Genomic DNA, 12,689 nt, shown 5'->3' on the forward strand with positions numbered 1-12,689 from the left:
ATGGGGTCTCGGGGCCTGGAGGCCGCGGTCTCGGAGCCGCGGGAACAGTGAGGGCGCTGAGCGCTGGGCTGCGGGGAGCGGGGCCCCTCCGCCAGTGTGTGTGAGTATGAGAGTGTGAGTGTGTGCGTGTGTGAGAGTGTGTGTGAATTGGGGGGAGCTTTGTCCCGTCCCCACGCCCCCTTTGCGCCACCCGCCCGCCCTGGGCCCCGAGGTATTTGTGGCCCCGCTCCGCCATTGCCCGCGAACGGCGCCGGGAGCGGCCCGAGGGGATTCGGTGAGAGGAGCGGCCCCGCGGGCTCCGTCCCCGGCGGCGGGGAGGGCAAATCTCGGCGGGCGAGTAGCGGCGCGTTATCGGGCCGGGCCCGGCGCGGCGGAGGGACGGGCGGGCGAACGGAGGGCGGCGGCTCCGCGGCGCGGGCCGGGCTGTGTTGCCCGCGGCGCCCGCAGCCTGCTCGGACCGGTTGGGCGGCCTGCGGGGCCGGGGCGGCCCTTGCGGAAGCTTTTTATCCCGCAGCTTTAATTGCGGCTTCTGCACCACGGGCCATGTTTTCGTCGCTTCTCGGGAGAAATGTTCGCCTTGCCTGTTAAGCGGTCGCGGTTTTGGCAGTATTAGAGGACGCGGTGTGGTCGGGTTTTGAAATTGTTTGGCCGGTGAGGCCTTGCCGTGAGATACCGCGGTGTTTGGCGAAGAAGGCGTAGAAAAAGTAAATTCCCGTGTAGGAAAAAGGTTTTGGTGTTTCAAGGCCAAGTTTTCGGTTGGGATTTTTTTTTGTAGCTGGGGAAAATTGAGGCGGCTTTGCTGCAGAAGTATGAGCACAAGTCCTTAAATCGCAAAAGAAAGCCTCTATGAACAAAACTGGTTTTGGCCTTTTGTTTAATGATTTGGGGTCTTTTTATTGCGCGTTTTTTAAATCCCTGAAATCTTTTAGAAGACGTGGAATGAACATGGGCCGAATTAATTCCATTTTTTCTTGGCTCACATCTGCCTTTTGTTTAGATTGCAGCGAAAATTGGAGGAGATGCTGGCACAGCAATGAATTCAAACGACTACGGTTATGGAGGGCAGAAAAGACCTCTCGAGGATGGAGGTACGCACTCGTTCCTGCTGCATTTCTTTTCGTGGAGCATGGCCACTGTGATAGAAAGGTTGTTTGTGGATTCGGTTTTTTTTTTCCATAGCAGAGCATTAAAACATTTTGTTCCCCTCATAAATCATGACATATTTTTTCATTTTCAGTTTAGTGGGGAAGTTTTAAATCGTTGTGCTCTAACCTGAAGTGAATGTAAGATTATTTTACAGTATTTTAAATGTGGTTTAAGTGCTGCCAATAGAAAAATGCATGCTGGGGAAAGGGACAGAAATATTCAGGTTGCAAAATGCCTATGCAGGTGTCATTGAAGTCTTTTGTGGTTTTGTGGGATTGGTTACAACTCATAAATTGCAATTAGGGCAGGAAGTGCTGGATTGTTTCATTAACTGTATTACTGCACTGTTTCAAATAAAAGTATTAATGCATTTCATTGTAAAAGCATAGGACTTTAAAAAAACACAGGAAAGTAAATTTACTGCCTTGAAGACGCTTTTGTATAGTGTAATAGTTCAGCCTACAGCACGTGTGAACCCTGATAAGATCATACTTAAATCCTCTGACTTGTTGCAGCTTTTTCGATTTGCCTTGCACTGCAGTAAAGTTTTCTCCTGAAATGTGTGTGTGTCCTCTTCTGTCTCTTACAGAGCATCCACTTTGAACTTAGCAGGGTTTGATATGGTTAATATACACACCAAATCCTATCTAAATTACAGGAAGAAATCTTTAAACTTGCTGAAATGTTCTCATAGGTCTCACAAAAGAGAAATGCCTTTTTTTTTTCTTTTAAGAGGATTGAAACTCAGTCTACAGAATGTAACTAAGGCTTTATATCAGGATTTCTTGTGTCCTACAGTAAAGGTTTTTTTTCTATTAAAGGTGAGGTTTTTAATATACAAAAATGAGCTAATGATGCTTCAGATGATATATGTAATGTATTCTTTTTATTTTATGTGTAGATGGCTCTTGGACAAGTCCGAGCAGTACAACACACTGGGAGGGAATGCCCTCTCCTTTTAAAGGCAGGAATTTTTATTTATTACCTGTGTTTAGTATGTAAACATGACATAAACTAGTGGATCTTTCTGGATTGACACAAATATTTCTTGGAATATGTGGCTGAGTTTTTGCTGCACATAAATAATGGTGGTTCATGTAGCCTTTATTTTGGGGTGGGAAGGAAGCATCTGAAGTGTTATCTTTTCAGATACAGGTTCATGATGCCTTTTATTTCTCTACTGTACAGAAAGGATTTGGACAGTAGTGATGCAGTTACTGTGAATCTGCTTTTTTTTTTTTGAAGTTTTATACTATGAAATGCTTGATATTTGGATAGGGATTTCATATCAATGTTCAGATTGAGATTGCATTGCCATGTGATACTGTTGTATTTTCAGATGTTTGGTCTAGATTTGTGGTCATTGTCAGAATTATTTTTTAAGTTATTGTTGATTTTTGTATGGATTTGATTTTTTTTTTCTTTTTTTACTATAGAAGCATCATTAGCTTGAGCAGCCAACAAAGCTGGACTTTGTTCCTTGTCTTAGTTGAGTTTCAGTGACTGGGTATCTGTGAGCTATCTACACACAGTGCGTTCTGAAAGCTGCCTTTTGTTAAACTGAGAGATACGTGGAGAAACCTAACATCTTTTCAGCTATACTAACCAAGTGCTGAGTGCTCGTCAGATTCTTTCTTTTATTCAGATGATCAACTCCCTGAAATTGGAGGAGGAAAAAGAAAGAGAGGAAAAAAAAGGGGGTTAAAATGCACTGGAAATTTACTATTCACACTAAAAGGCTTAAAGACTTCCTGAATTTCTTGGCAAAAAAAATTTAAAAAATCTTAATTTTGCAGATCAACCAGATGCTAAGAAAGTTGCTCCCCAGAATGACTGTAAGTAATTTTTATTTTGTTGCCAAAAAAACCTTAACAAGTGTAACATTGTCAGAACAACAGTTTGAAAGTGTTCTGGTAGGTGACACTTGAATAAGGGAGATCCAAAATGTGGCTGGGGGTTTGTCTTGCATTGTTGAAGCAGCACGAGTCTGCTTGGTAAAACTGACAGTGGGGGTAGCAACAAGAGAGTCTTTATAGTTTTTAAACCTTTTGATAGCACTTCCTAAAAGTAAACTTGGGCAAAAGTTTGATACAATTGTTATCAAAGGAAAAGCTTAGTTGTAAGCTGTAGCACTTGTTGAATTTAATTTTAACAATGTTTGTTTATAGCTTTTGGAAATCAGCTCCCACCGATGCATCAGCAGCAAAGGTAAGAGTTTTACACTGCATCTTACAGAGGATTTTTATTGAAACAAAGCAGTTTCAAGCAATTTTTCTGAGGAAATTGTATCAATACAGGAAGCATTTATTCTGTCTTTGTGATCGTTTGGAGTTCAGCTTTAGCAAGTCCCAAGTCAGACAGTTAAAATGTACCTACATTGCTCTCCCTTTCTTTCTCCACGGCCTAGGCTGTGGATTGGGCTTAATAAAAGAAAAATATATTGGCTGCTTTTTCTACTTCAGCATAGGTAGCATAGCTAGAAGTTGGAAGCAGATCTGAAGAGAAAGGTGATGCCATCTTGTAAACAGAAAGCAAAGCTGAATGATCTAAAACCAAATAAAATAATTCAGACTACAACTTCATTGTTTTCTCCACTCATTTCTTACCTAAACAACTACATCCAGCTGTTATTCTTGTCCTTTGGACACTTCTGAGATACCAAAATTTGCAACATCCTTTGATGGTATACAGATGAAACTTCAAATGCTACTGAAAAGTAACCTTTTCTGTACTGCATGTCTGTTAATAAATAGAGTGAAGGAAACTTCTGACTGATTTGTACAACACTCGAACCTTTTGTGTTGTTTCTGTGTGTTGTCAGCTTATGTAGAACTGTGCTTGCATAATGACTTTTAAAGTTACTGGAAGACAAATAAGGCAGGCTGATGGTGGGGCAGTAGCTTGCTTTAGTTTAATGGGAGGAGAAATGTAAGTGTGATGCTGGTTTGTTCTCTGCATGGTCATGACTTTGTTTGCCGTTGGCTGTAGGTCTGTGATGACAGAGGAGTACAAAGTTCCAGATGGGATGGTTGGATTCAGTAAGTAGCCCGGCTGTGCTCCTGTGGCATGGTGGGGATGTTGGCAGGTGCTGTTGGTACAAATCACCTTTCTGTCCTTTCTTTCCCCAAGTCATTGGCAGAGGTGGAGAGCAGATCTCGCGCATACAGCAGGAGTCTGGCTGCAAAATACAGATTGCACCTGGTAACTATTTGTTATGGGGGGGGTTTAATTGTCTGTCTGGGGGAATGGGGAGGTGCTTGGTAGGAAGTCCAGAAGATTGCTTCTTGCTTCTCATTGCCTGAACCTTCATTTAAGATACAAGTTAATTTTTTTGTGCTAATCATGACTATGATGGGCTAAAGAAATGCAAAATGGGATACAATGATTATTCTACTTCATTGAATATTAAAATCCAGTAGTTTGTGTATTATGGTTAATTTCATAATCTCTTTCTGATTTAACACTGCTGATGAGTTGGTTTTATTTTATGATTGCAGATAGTGGAGGCCTGCCTGAAAGATCATGTATGCTAACTGGGACACCAGAGTCTGTTCAGTAAGTGTTTTTAACTGATATCAGAACTGTAATCATGATTTTACTCTCATGGCAGCTGACCTGACACACGTGGTGAATGTATACTTGCTTTTGTCCACTGTTGTAGTAGTGGTTACAAGTACAAATGTCCTTACTTTGCATGCTGAATCAAGCAGCAGCTTTTGTTCTGAATTAAGCTTTCATGAGTGTAACTGTATTCAGGGACCTTGAGGAGGTAACTTCATTAAATACAATTGGTAAAGGACCATCTTTTAAATTCCAATATTGGGGTGGTTTTATTATTTTGCAGTTAGTTTAAGTTACTTTTGCAGATTGATTGAGATTGCTTCATATTTCTTAGTGATAATAACCATAATTCTTTTGCAGAAACTTCGAATTTTAAAAATTGCCAAGCAGAATAGGTGTGGGCAAGAGATACTTGCAGGGATACACATTTATGAATGTGTCTTTTCTTTCACAGGTCAGCAAAAAGATTGCTTGATCAGATAGTTGAAAAGGGAAGACCTGCACCTGGATTTCATCATGGTGATGGACCTGGAAATGCAGTCCAAGAAATTATGATTCCAGCAAGTAAAGCAGGATTAGTTATTGGGAAAGGTGGAGAGACAATTAAACAATTACAGGTATATATGTATCATCTTTTAAATATGATGGTTCTGAATGTGGATTGGAGTGAGTATTGACCTCCCTTTTGTCAAACAGGAGCGGGCAGGTGTCAAAATGGTCATGATTCAGGATGGCCCACAGAACACTGGTGCAGACAAGCCCCTTAGGATAACTGGAGACCCTTACAAAGTTCAGGTAAGAGGTGCCTCACAATGAAATGCATTTGAAAATCTGTTTGGATGTTGCAGTACCTGAACAAACTTCTGTTGTTCTTTTAGCAAGCCAAGGAAATGGTGCTGGAGTTAATTCGCGACCAAGGTGGCTTTAGAGAGGTGCGCAACGAATATGGGTCAAGAATAGGAGGAAATGAAGGGATAGACGTAAGCATGGTTGAAAAACTTGTTCACTGTATTTTGAGATGTTCACTTTGAAATGTTAAATTGGGTAATACCACTGAAAGCTTTTAACCAGATTTCAAAAGTTGATTGTGGCATGTAAGTATTACTTGATCATTGCTGGATTTACAACACTAAATTATGTGCAGCTTTCACTTTACATTGCCAGCAGCTATGAATAATTTCAAGTACCTGGATTTTTTTTTATCAAAAAAGCAAGTAAATTTTATGGTCAAGTATATCATGTTACAACATTATTGAAAATTGACTTTGGCCTTTACAGATCTTATTTAAGGCTGGCTGTTAATGCAAGTCACAAGCTAGTAACTTCATCAGGGAGAGGCTTAAAGCTTCATCTGCTGGAATCTGCCTTTTAGATACTCTATAAATTCATTCTTTCTTTTTTATTCTGAGAGGCATAAAATCTGGAATTGCCACCACTATGAGAACTTGTAAAGCATGGGATCACTTTCTTTTTAATGGTTTAGTCCAGTATGTGCTAGGCTTGTGACTTGATAATAAAAAACCCATCCTTAAAAAAGCCTGAAGTGGCATTGGTCTTGCCCTACTTAACAACTCTAACCTTTTCATTATGTGGATATTTTAGTAATATCTATGTCATCAACATCTTGTTTGGTTTTTTTTTTTTTTAGGTTCCAATACCACGATTTGCTGTAGGTATTGTAATTGGAAGAAATGGAGAGATGATTAAGAAGATCCAGAACGATGCTGGGGTTAGGATTCAGTTCAAGCCAGGTTTGTAACATGTTCATAAGTTTTTGTGACTTTACTGTGAATTTACTGAATTGCATATACTGGAATATTCATTTTTATTCCAGATGATGGAACAACTCCAGATAGAATAGCCCAGATCACAGGGCCTCCTGACAGATGTCAGCATGCTGCAGAAATCATTACAGATCTCCTTCGCAGTGTTCAGGTTGGGTAACGTTGTTCAACGTTGTTCAGTGTTTAAAATCTCCTGCCCACCTTTTGGAAAGACCCAAAGTTTTCAAAAATTGTGTGTAACTAGAAAAAAATAATTTAGTTGTGCCATTTGAATCTGCTTCAAAGTTTGGTCTGGAATATGAATGTTTACAGTTACAGTTTTGCAGGTGACCATACTGATTCAAAGTCATGGCATTTCTTGATGTGTCTGGTTTTAGAGTTGGTCCTTGTTTTGAGTTAATTGCTGATATGATCTTACTTTTGGTTGTAATCAGTGTTTAAAAGCTTGTTGTTAGATGAGCCCCACTGCTGCATTTACAGAAGGCAGACAAAAGTTACATCTTTGTATGTGTGAAATTTCTGCTTGCTTCTTTATCCTTTCCTCCTTCACCCTTCATATGCAGAATTGTACAGAACATTTTTTAGAATTTAATTTAGGCCTTCCATAAAAGGTACTGCTTCAACTACCAGACTTGAATAGTGAATATGTTATTTCTTAACAATGATGTAATGTAACTGTTTGCATTTGTTTGCAGTAATTTTATAGAACATGCTCATTTGTTGCTGCTTTTTTTTAGGCTGGTAACCCTGGTGGGCCAGGACCTGGTGGTCGAGGAAGGGGTAGAGGCCAAGGCAACTGGAACATGGGGCCTCCTGGTGGATTACAGGAGTTCAATTTTATTGTCCCTACTGGCAAAACTGGATTAATCATTGGAAAAGGTAATGTATCTTATATATGGACCTTGTGTGTTACTTCAAAAACCACTCAGCTTCTCTGTTTGGACAAATGCCATGCTGCAGAGATATATGATGTTAATAATGCTGAGTTTATATGTTCAGTCCCCATATGGGCCTTTCACTTTAGAGTTGGACTCCATGATCCTTGTGGGGCCCTTCCAACTCAGAATATTTTTGTGACTCTATGGTATTTTTTAAAAATTTTGATTGCCCAGTTTCCCCTGTTTTGAAGACTTTGTATATACTAATGGTACACATAACTTTTCTGGATCCTGGAAGAGAAGGAGCCAGTTACCTTGTCAGCCTCTGTGGGGCTTTTTGTCATTTGGGCTTCCTTGCTCTTTTTATAGGGAGGTTGGGTTATAAATTTATATTTACTGATAACCATGTGTGTCAGTTGATATTAATGTCCAAAATTAGATGTTTACATAAATTTAAAAATACATACAAGATTGTAGGAATTCTTTGCTGACATTTCTGAGTAACTTTTTTATAACCCTTTAATTATTTTTTTTTTACTTGTTTATTGCCATTAAAGCTACACTGAAAAGATTTTATTTGAATTTTTGGAATGTTCTTGAACAGCTCATAAGAATAGGTGCCTTTTCATGTCTTTGTGGCTTCCATGCAGTTGACTTTCTCTGATGTGAATCAATATTTTTTGCTTTTATGCCCATCATAAAAACTCTGTATTGCATTGCAGGTGGTGAAACTATTAAAAGTATAAGCCAACAGTCTGGTGCTAGAATAGAACTTCAGAGAAATCCTCCACCTAATGCAGATCCAAACATGAAGATGTTTACTATCCGTGGGACACCCCAGCAAATAGATTATGCACGACAACTTATAGAGGAAAAGATTGGAGTGAGTGGATAACTGACTGCTTTTTTGTTTACTATTAAACAGAGCAGAAAGCAAATCTCCTTTGTGGAGATTGCTCTTTCCTTTCACTTCCCAGATTAAATTAATCAAATAATAAATTGATAATAATGGTCATCTGGGTTTAAAGTAATAACGAAATATTGAAAAGAAACAGTTCATCTCTTCAACGTCTTACAGTATGCTCTTGAAAATGCCAATTCTGTGTATATGAAAAAATTCTTAAGTTCTAAGATGTCAGTGATACTAAATTGTGTGTTTTGTTTTTCAGTCCAGTTATGTTTGGGTAAAATTCTAATCAAAGTTACACTTTCAGTTTCACAGTGTTTTTGTTTGCCTGTGTGTGCATGTCATCAAATTTACTAGAGGCTTTTTGTGCCTGATCGTGTAAGCAGGTTTAGTTAGTCAGGTTTAGATGTATTGATTTACTTTAGAACTGATAGTCTTGTTAGAGTGTGGGGAGTTCAATGCAATTTGTGGAAAAATCTGTGAGTTTTCTGTAAAATCCTTCACTTTCTCAAGAAGGAGCTGAAATAATTGCAGGTTTTTAGTTGCTGTTACTGCCACAGCTGCCTCTAACTACGTCTAAGCCTAATCAAACTTTAAATAGCCTGTTTTCTGCAGGGAAGTGTCTTTAAAACCAATCAAACCTTTTAGATGTTGAGTGTTTAGACAAATGCTTTTAAAATGCTGGAAAATGGAGACTCTCAAGGTGTATTTTCATCTGTGTCCCACCCTTGTTGCAGGGTCCAGTGAATCCGTTGGGTCCCCCGGTTCCCCATGGTCCCCATGGTGTTGTTCCTGGCCCACATGGACCTCCTGGGCCGCCGGGTCCTGGTGCTCCCATGGGCCCCTACAACCCAGCTCCTTACAACCCAGGCCCTCCTGGTCCTGCCCCTCAGTGAGTATTGCCTCAGCTGGCTTGGCTCTGTGTGGGGTGGCCCTGGCACTGCCTCTCACTGCGTGTGTCATCTTTTCTAGTGGTCCTCCAGCTCCATATGCTCCACAGGGATGGGGAAATGCTTATCCACACTGGCAGCCACCAAACCCACCAGACCCAGGTAAGAAATGCACAGCTGTGCTGCAGTGTTGGAATATTTCAGGTACATCCATTCTGTCCTTACAAGTATATGCATTTTACAGTTACTTGTGTTACACTCCTAAAGCTGAAAAGCTCCTGTTTCTTCTGGCTTTTTTTCACTGATTGTCACTTATGTTTTGCACTTTCCATATGTTCCTTGTGAAATGTTGAAATTTAATTGTTACAGTATGGTTTTTTACAAATGTTACTGATACTGCATCACTATTTATGACACTTTCTGCAAGTCTTGGTTCACTGATTTTGTGCAATTTAGTTTTCTTAAAGTAAATGTTTTTGCATACAGTTCTGTAATAAGGCTGTCTTTAATAGTAAATGACTTTTGTATTTTATTTTAAACAGTCTTTACTGATTTGTATTTTTGCAGTTAATGCTATGATATTTCTAGGTTTTGTTCTATTACAATTTTAAGAGTCTGATGTTCCAGTGTATTTTGTTGACTCCCTTTTTAGGGCTAAAACCTTGGTGAATTGCTGTTAATACAGTAAAACTAGTTAGGGTTGTGTATTTTGAGCTTTTGCTTATCATAGTTTTGTATTTTCTTCTGAAACCTATCTTTGTAGAATTTGTTTCTTCTATTTCTGTTTATCTTTGTCGAGATTGGGAGTTCTTTCTTACTTAATTACAACTTCCAAAGTTGTAGCATCCTGCTTTTCTTAAAGTTTACATCCTTTGGTTGGACTAGAGGATATGGGGAAATGGAACATCAGCCACAGAAGGCATGGTAAGGCTAGATGCTTGAGTTTGTTGTACCTCACTGGTTTGAGGTGGAATTGTAATTCCTCACAATTTGAGCCAAAAGATCTCAATTCCATTTCTGTTATCGATGACAGATATTTGATGATAGCCACTGTTCCTGCCATAGATTCTGTTAGTGGAGAGGGACTCCATGTCTGTATCATGTTTATCTCTTTGCCAAGAGCCCTTGCTGGGTTTAGTTCCCAGACTTCTGCACAAGGTAGCTCTGCATGTGCTCAGTGCAGTGTTTAAAATGCTGCTGACTTCATTTAGAAATAGAATGGCTCAAAGTGACTCAGTATCAGCATAGCAAAGTATTTCATGCAAAACCACTGCTGAAAAGTTACAGCCTGTTTCACACCACCTTTTTTACTCTTCACTTATCTACATAAAGGCTGGGTAAGAAACAATGGCAAATATTCCCTTGATGTCATCTTGATGATTCTGTAACTGGTTTTTTGATGAACACTTACCTTCAAAATCTAATGAAGTTCTCATATGTGCAGTTAAAGTTGATGTTTCTTTTGACTAGCATTTATTTGAATGATTTTTCTACAGTTTTCACTTAGTTACTCATTCCAGTGTAACAAATGGGTTATTTCAGTACTTTTTTCAGAGGTGCTTTCTCCAGAACTGTGCTTGCCCTTGTCATGTGAAAGTGGAGCTAGTTACTACAGTCAATTTTCTTTGGAAATTAATGAATCCAGCTCTGTGTTCTTCTACTCTAGAGAAGTAGCTAAGGAGGAGGGGGAGGAATTGAGCAATGGCTTATTTGATATTTGCAGGTAACCTTAGAATATAGGAAGTGTTAATTTAAATCCACTATTGTTGATGGAAGCAGTGCAATTTAAACAGAAAGTAGTGTGTTAACATTTTTTTCTGTGTGCATTTGAAGTGATTACATCTGACTTTTGTCACAGGATTTCATTTAGCATTAATTTGTTGCTCTGGGTTCTTCTTGAATGCCTTTTTCAGGGGAATTCTTCATCTTCCATTGCTCACTGCCTTACCTGTTTCACGTTTAGGGAGGATTGTATTTCCATTCCCATGTATAGTTACTCTAAAGTATCAGTTCTGTCCATGTCCTTTTGTGAAATTCTCTCCTCACTTGGCTGAGTTTCTTTGCAGATACTTTTATTCTTTAAGACTGCAAATACTGTTCACAATTATATGCTGGTTGTGTAAAACGTATTATGTTCTCTAATAGTAGATTTTCGGGTATTGTCAATTGCCAATCTTGTAATTAATCTGTGATCAGCAAGAATAAGTCATTCCTAGAGGCTAAATGTGAGAAACAGAGCAATAAAACCCTAGGAAGCAGCATCATTGGCCTACCTAGATGTAGATACAAATAATGAATCATGGAGATAGATGCAGAAGATGCAACTGTTTCTATTACTTTTTATACTAAAAAGTTGTAAGTAAACAGTGATGCTTAATAGCCATGTATGTGGATTCAAGTTCTTAAAATGCTGTGTGTTTCTCTATTTTACTGTTACCTTAAAGTTTAAGTGACAAGCATTGCAAACACCTAGTAAGTCTTGTATTCTTCTGTTTCAGAAATATGTATTTGGCATGCCTGCTCCACCGGTGCCAGTGTCATTAGCGTGAGGTTCTAACAAAAGTAAAACCACTGAAATTGTTTGGTGCTAGAGTGATTCATTGCTGCTGCCATTTATTGACATGACTGTTTATTTAAACTTTAAAAATCTGTTTCTATTTACCACATGTAAGATTAATAAGTGGCATTGTAGTAGTAAAGGTTCTAAAGTTATTTTATCTCACCAGCTCTATGAAAGTACAGTTTGTATAGTACATTGGTCTTAAACCTGATCAAAAGTTGATGCTAGAAAGAAAAAATACTTTAGGATGTACATGGATATTTTGTTTAGATGGATTTTTCCTTGGAGGATAATAAGAATGCCTAGGACAGGATTAGTTGAGGACAGCATTCTGTTCATAGTAGTGCTGTTATAAATGCTTGTGTTCTGTTTTCATAGGTAAGCCAGGAACAGATCCCAATTCAGCAGCGTGGGCAGCTTATTATGCTCACTATTACCAGCAGCAAGCACAGCCACCACCTGCAGCCCCTCCTGGTGGACCAGCTACAACCCAAACCAATGGACAAGGTAGATACTGATTGAAAGGGGCACATTTCTCATTGCTGGAGGTGTAAATACCCCATTCTTTTTATTGTTGTCCTCCTGTGTCAGGTAAATTTATTTTAAGCAGCTGGTTTTCTTGGAAAACTGTTGCTTGTAGCCTTCAATATTGCTTTTCATAATTTCAGCAGTAACAAGGGTAATGTATTTGTCTTGGAATATACTCCAAAGAGAATTTTGCTGCAATGTGGGCTGACTTAATGACTACATAGAGCAGTCATAAATAAAAATGTAATGAGCTAAGCTGTTGATTGTCATTTCCTTAAATGGTTGCATCACTTCCCGTGGGTTTAGGACAATTACAGTTGTGGTATGTAGTTGTATTATTTTAATTTTTGTGCCTGGCTGAGGCTTACCACTTGGATTTTGGTATTTTGAATTGCCAGTGGTATTCACTTCCTGAATCTTGGAAACATGTCTTTT

The 12,689-nt window shown here is 39.1% G+C and overlaps 1 protein-coding gene across 17 annotated transcripts in view; it reads left to right on the forward strand.

The window, feature by feature from the left end:
* Window positions 1-12,689, forward strand: part of FUBP1 (far upstream element binding protein 1) — a 33,096-nt gene that overhangs the window by 233 nt on the left and 20,174 nt on the right. For 14 of the 17 annotated variants that reach the window (XR_010441148.1, XR_010441147.1, XR_010441150.1 and 11 more), the window contains exons 2-17: window positions 998-1,088; window positions 2,943-2,981; window positions 3,315-3,354; window positions 4,135-4,184; window positions 4,276-4,347; window positions 4,644-4,701; window positions 5,162-5,324; window positions 5,404-5,502; window positions 5,586-5,687; window positions 6,356-6,458; window positions 6,542-6,642; window positions 7,229-7,370; window positions 8,092-8,252; window positions 9,014-9,168; window positions 9,249-9,328; window positions 12,105-12,233. Coding sequence is in view for 7 of the 17 variants with exons in the window: in XM_064719187.1 (XP_064575257.1) it covers window positions 998-1,088; window positions 2,943-2,981; window positions 3,315-3,354; window positions 4,135-4,184; window positions 4,276-4,347; window positions 4,644-4,701; window positions 5,162-5,324; window positions 5,404-5,502; window positions 5,586-5,687; window positions 6,356-6,458; window positions 6,542-6,642; window positions 7,229-7,370; window positions 8,092-8,252; window positions 9,014-9,168; window positions 9,249-9,328; window positions 12,105-12,233 (1,585 nt within the window). In the remaining 10 variants the exon portion in view is untranslated. Of the gene's footprint in view, window positions 1-81; window positions 101-254; window positions 275-997; window positions 1,089-2,942; window positions 2,982-3,314; window positions 3,355-4,134; window positions 4,185-4,275; window positions 4,348-4,643; window positions 4,702-5,161; window positions 5,325-5,403; window positions 5,503-5,585; window positions 5,688-6,355; window positions 6,459-6,541; window positions 6,643-7,228; window positions 7,371-8,091; window positions 8,253-9,013; window positions 9,169-9,248; window positions 9,329-12,104; window positions 12,234-12,689 lie in introns of those variants that run through there. The other 3 variants (XM_064719193.1, XM_064719191.1, XM_064719190.1) reach the window with 3 other exon arrangements.

The sequence above is a fragment of the Zonotrichia leucophrys genome, chromosome 8, assembly GCF_028769735.1.
Source record: "Zonotrichia leucophrys gambelii isolate GWCS_2022_RI chromosome 8, RI_Zleu_2.0, whole genome shotgun sequence".
Classification (NCBI taxonomy): domain Eukaryota; kingdom Metazoa; phylum Chordata; class Aves; order Passeriformes; family Passerellidae; genus Zonotrichia; species Zonotrichia leucophrys.